The 5,000-nt window shown below is 43.3% G+C and overlaps 1 protein-coding gene across 1 annotated transcript in view; it reads left to right on the forward strand.

Annotated features, from left to right (window-relative positions):
* Nucleotides 1-3,743: 3,743 nt before the first annotated feature.
* Nucleotides 3,744-5,000, forward strand: part of LOC141704226 (uncharacterized) — a 3,611-nt gene continuing 2,354 nt past the window's right edge. Inside the window, exons 1-2 of the mRNA XM_074507521.1 lie at nt 3,744-4,275; nt 4,497-5,000. The exon at nt 4,497-5,000 is cut by the window's right edge and continues 2,354 nt beyond it. Coding sequence (XP_074363622.1) covers nt 3,744-4,275; nt 4,497-5,000 — 1,036 coding nt within the window. The remainder of the gene's footprint in view (nt 4,276-4,496) is intronic.

The raw sequence follows: 5,000 nt of genomic DNA on the forward strand, positions 1-5,000 counted from the left end.
ACAGAATGCCTGGATTCGTCTCGGGTCTGAACAAACATGGCTGGTTAGGTGGGGCTAGTGTTATGATGCAAGTGTTCGGGCCTCAGTATGCCAAGCTTGAAGCTTCTCGGTGACCTTCGGCTACCGGTGGCTAAATGGTGCGGTTGAAAGGGTCGTGAACTTTGCTGAGTGCTATCCCTTTGTTTGTTCGGAGCAGGCAACCTTAGTTCTTGGAAGTGAATGGTTTACTTTGTGATACGCGCTTAGCGGTTCATGTTTCCTTCATTTGTTATGGTCAAGTCCTTTCTAGACTTTGGGTCTTTGGGCTTGTACCTAATGGGTGTTGGAGGCATGTTGTACGTGTAGCGCATGAGTGGTGATTGGTTTGTTCCGGTCGGTTGGTTCCCTGCCTTGGCAGCGACAATCGCTTGTTCAAACCTGTTCAATTCTGCCCGAGTGCTAAATATTTAGCCTTGGGTTGGCCTTGTCCCCTGTGCATCATACCTATTTTGACGGAATTCTCAAGTCTCACAGTCACACCTCTATCTCGGCCTAATTGTTTGGTGCGAGGTAGACCTCGAAGCTCACCTGGATGTCTGTCCTTGCTTTGCCATTTAAGCTAGCAGCCAGCGGATACCCATGTGTCGCTCGAAGTCTTGTATGTGGAAACATGTTCGGCTTGGGGTATCTGCCCCTTTTATGCCCGAAATTATTGTCCCTTACGGAAGCCTGTCGTGCCCTGCATTGACTAAAGGATGGTATCCGTCCCTTGCTCATGCGGAGCCGGCAGCAAAGAGGAATGCTACCTGGTTGATCCTGCCAGTAGTCATATGCTTGTCTCAAAGATTAAGCCATGCATGTGTAAGTATGAACTAATTCAGACTGTGAAACTGCGAATGGCTCATTAAATCAGTTATAGTTTGTTTGATGGTATCTGCTACTCGGATAACCGTAGTAATTCTAGAGCTAATACGTGCAACAAACCCCGATTTCTGGAAGGGATGCGTTTATTAGATAAAAGGTCGACGCGGGCTCTGCTCGTCGCTTCGATGATTCATGATAACTCGACGGATCGCACGGCCCTCGTGCCGGCGACGCATCATTCAAATTTCTGCCCTATCAACTTTCGATGGTAGGATAGTGGCCTACTACGGTGGTGACGGGTGATGGAGAATTAGGGTTCGATTCCGGAGAGGGAGCCTGAGAAACGGCTACCACATCCAAGGAAGGCAGCAGGCATGCAAATTACCCAATCCTGACACGGGGAGGTAGTGACAATAAATAACAATATCGGGCTCTTTGAGTCTGGTAATTGGAATGAGTACAATCTAAATCCCTTAACGAGGATCCATTGGAGGGAAAGTCTGGTGCCAGCAGCCGCGGTAATTCCAGCTCCAATAGCGTATATTTAAGTTGTTGCAGTTAAAAAGCTTCGTAGTAAGCTCGTAGCTAATTTAGCAAAAAAAAAAAAAAAAAAAAAAAAAAAAGCTCCTAGCTAGTTGTTAGTTAGCTGGGCTGATTTTTAGAGAGAGATGCTCTACCTTCTCTCTAGAATTTCCTTCCCTGTCTAGCTGCTTCACTATTAACCAGATCTTATATCCATCAGTCCATGCACCTTTATTTCCAGTTTAGTCTCCCGCCCACTACCTTTTAATTTCCCCCCCCCCATTTTAATTACCTTTTATAGTAAATTTCTTCATCTCCTACAAACTAATTTCATCTTCTCGGCTCCTTTGAACCTCCTTTAAGCTTTTACTTCTACTTGCTCTATACCATTCTGCTCCCCATCCTCTTACCTTCATTTTAACACCCATATTCCCTAGTCTTTCCTGTTGAGTATAGGATCCCGGAATTCTGAGAACTCCGGCAGCATGAACTCGGAGGAATTTTCAAACTTTATTGGGCACAATTATGCTGCACCGCAGCAATTAGCTCTCCCAGCACCAAATCATGCTCTCTTATTTGAGGAAGTGGCCAACCCTCTACCCCTCTCTCCCGGCACTCTGAGGCGGGTTCAAGAAGACATGAGTCTTATTACAGCAGGGGGGTCCGCGAGACAGGAACAAGGTCCTAGCCACGATGCTTCTCATTCATCCAAGCAATCTCAGACTCACTCTCTAGACTCTGTCACAAAGAAAGGTAACTCCTCCCCCCCTGTTCTTGAGGATTTACAAGATAGTTTTCATGTGCAAAATGGGGTATTGACTGTTTATGTGCCTAAGGAGTCTGAGAACATCACTAATTTGGTTATCAATGAGATTGTTGAGCATGCTGCTGTTAATATTAGTACTACAGAACCTGTTGTTTCACCTGCAAAAAAACTCCCCCCCTTTAAAAAACTGGAGCTCTGTTCTTACTAAAAATATCCCGGCTGTGGGAACAAGTCAAAATCACAATGTCCAGATTTCTTTTAATGAGGACGGTTCGGCAACTTTAAAACCTCCCAAGGAATTTCTTCAAAATGCTAGGAAAATGTGGGATTCGAGTCTTTTGGGTCACTTCATTGGTGGCAGCTTCGACTTTAAATTTGTCCGGGACACTGCTTTCAAAATGTGGAAAAATAAAGGTTTGACTAGGGTGTTTTACAGTTCCAAAGGTTATTTCACATTTAAGTTTACCACTGTACAAGAAAAGGATGTGATCCTGGCTTTGAACTCGGTTCAAATAGGTGGTAGAACCTTGTATTTGGCTCCATGGATGGAAGCAAATAAGTTTAAAAAGAATGTTATTGAGACAGTGCCATGCTGGATTAAGTTTGAGGAAGTGCCCCATTCTTACTGGTCGAGAGATGGTCTCACTTTTTTGGCCAAAGCAGTTGGAAGGCCACTGAAATTTGATGAATTCACAGCTAAGTTTGAGCCATCAAAATATGCTTCGGTTCAGGTGTTACTTACTCACTCTAGTCCACGACCTGACCATGTTTGGGTTCCAGTGTTGGATGAGTGTGGTCATGAAGAGCTTGTTAAGGTTAGTGTTATTTATCCACAGTTGCCGTATTCTTGTAGTCATTGCAAAGCCTTCGGGCATTCTTTTTCTAGATGTGTTCATAATCCTGATGCAGTGAAACCGGCACCCAGACAAAGGGCTGGAGGGGTAAATCCTAGAGCTGCTAAGGTTGCTAAGGCAAATTTGACTGGTAAAGAACAGGTACCTTTAGTCTCTACTGCAGGAAATGAAACAGGCAATTCGCATGATCAAACAGATGTTGCCACAGATGTAAATCCAGTTGTGCTGGGGGATTTTTTGGGTTGTGATTTGGTGCTAGATGAAGACCAGACAATAGAGGATTTTCAGCCAGTTACAAATGTTGGTTTAGACCATGGTGGTGATGTTTTGGATAAAACTTTGAACGCTGTCCCAATTGATGATGTAAGTCAAGATGGTGACTTGGTTTTAGACGGGACTGCTTTGGCTAATCACGTGGAGAATGGAAATTTGGAGTCAAACACTCTTGGTTTATGCTCTGCTACAGCTCCAGCTCAGTTACCTGTTGATAATCAGGTTGATTTACCAGTAAAATCCCCAGGTCAGAAACGTAGACGTGGGCGTAGCCAAGATACTACCCGTAACCATACTACTACAACATCTACTAATGTGGCTGTTGCAACCAAACAGCAGCCCCATCCTGTGGTAATTGCCTTAAAAGCTTCTAAGGCAGATTTAGTTGATGAAGATGGATTCACCTTGGTGGTCAACAGGAAAAGTCCTGCAAATAAACGGAGTCCCAAACTGGCAGTGCAGCCAGTTAGTCTCAGAAGGTTGCAATGAATTTTGCAGCATGGAATGTTAGGGGCATCAACAAAGCCCCTCACCAAAAAGAGTTGCAATATTTTATTTCTGTAAATAATGTGCATTTCATGGGAATTCTGGAAACCAAGGTTAAGAGTGATAAAGCTCCAATAATTTCGAAGAAAATTAAAAAAGAGTGGAAGTGGTTATTTAACTATACCCACCATTATAATGGTCGAGTTTGGGTTGGATGGAACCCTGATATTTGGGATATTTCGTTGCATTCCATGACTAGTCAAGTAATTACCTGCAATACAGTTTTCTTAGAGAAAAACCTGGCTTTGTTAGTTTCTTTTGTTTATGCTCATAATGATGCCGCTGATAGAGCTCCGCTGTGGAATTACTGCTTGAATCTGAGCTCTACTACCTCCCCTTGGTGCCTCCTTGGGGACTTTAATTGTGTCACTAATATTAGTGAAATCTCAGGAGGTCGGGAACATTTCACTCCTGACATGCAAGTTTTTCAAGATTGTCTGGCTAATTGTGGTTTAGGACAGGGTCCGGACTGTGGGGGATATTTTTACTTGGTCTAATAAACGTCTTCTTAATCCTGTGTTTAAATGCTTGGACAGGATGGTGGCGAATGGAGCCTGGTTTAATCTTTTTACTGAAGGGAATGTTTTTATAAAGCCTCGCAGCATAATGGATCACAATGCTCTCCTTTTTGTTGAACCTATGCAGCTCCATAGATTTGGGAAACCTTTCAGTTTTTTAACTTCTGATTGAAGTCCCAGGATTTTTTGAAGTGGTTGATAAAGCCTGGTCAAAGCCTTGTACAGGGAACTCTTATGCTCGATTTGCTTGTAAACTCAAGGAGTTGAAGGTCCTTCTGCGTCAATTTAACAAGGACCATGGTAATGTTTCATCTAATGTCTTAACTGCTCGAGCCATTCTGGAAGAATTCCAGCTCAACATGCTTAACACTGAGGATGCTTCTCTTCTTTTTGTGGAAAACAACCTAATCAAAGATTTAAATCTAGCTTTGGCTGAGGAGGAATCTTTGTTTTTTCAAAAGTCTAGGGTCAAATGGATGGGTATCGGTGATGGTAATAACTCCTTCTTCTATCAACAATGTAAAGCTCATTGGAATCGAAATAAAATTTTGGTGCTTCAGGATGCGTCGGGAGCTATGGTGCATGGTCAACAGCTTTGTGCTGATGTAGCTGTTCGATATTTTCAGCAGTTGCTTGGACCACAAATTACTCAATCAACCATTGATTTAGAAACTGTGG

The sequence above is a fragment of the Apium graveolens genome, unplaced genomic scaffold (genome assembly GCF_009905375.1).
Source record: "Apium graveolens cultivar Ventura unplaced genomic scaffold, ASM990537v1 ctg76, whole genome shotgun sequence".
NCBI classification, from domain to species: domain Eukaryota; kingdom Viridiplantae; phylum Streptophyta; class Magnoliopsida; order Apiales; family Apiaceae; genus Apium; species Apium graveolens.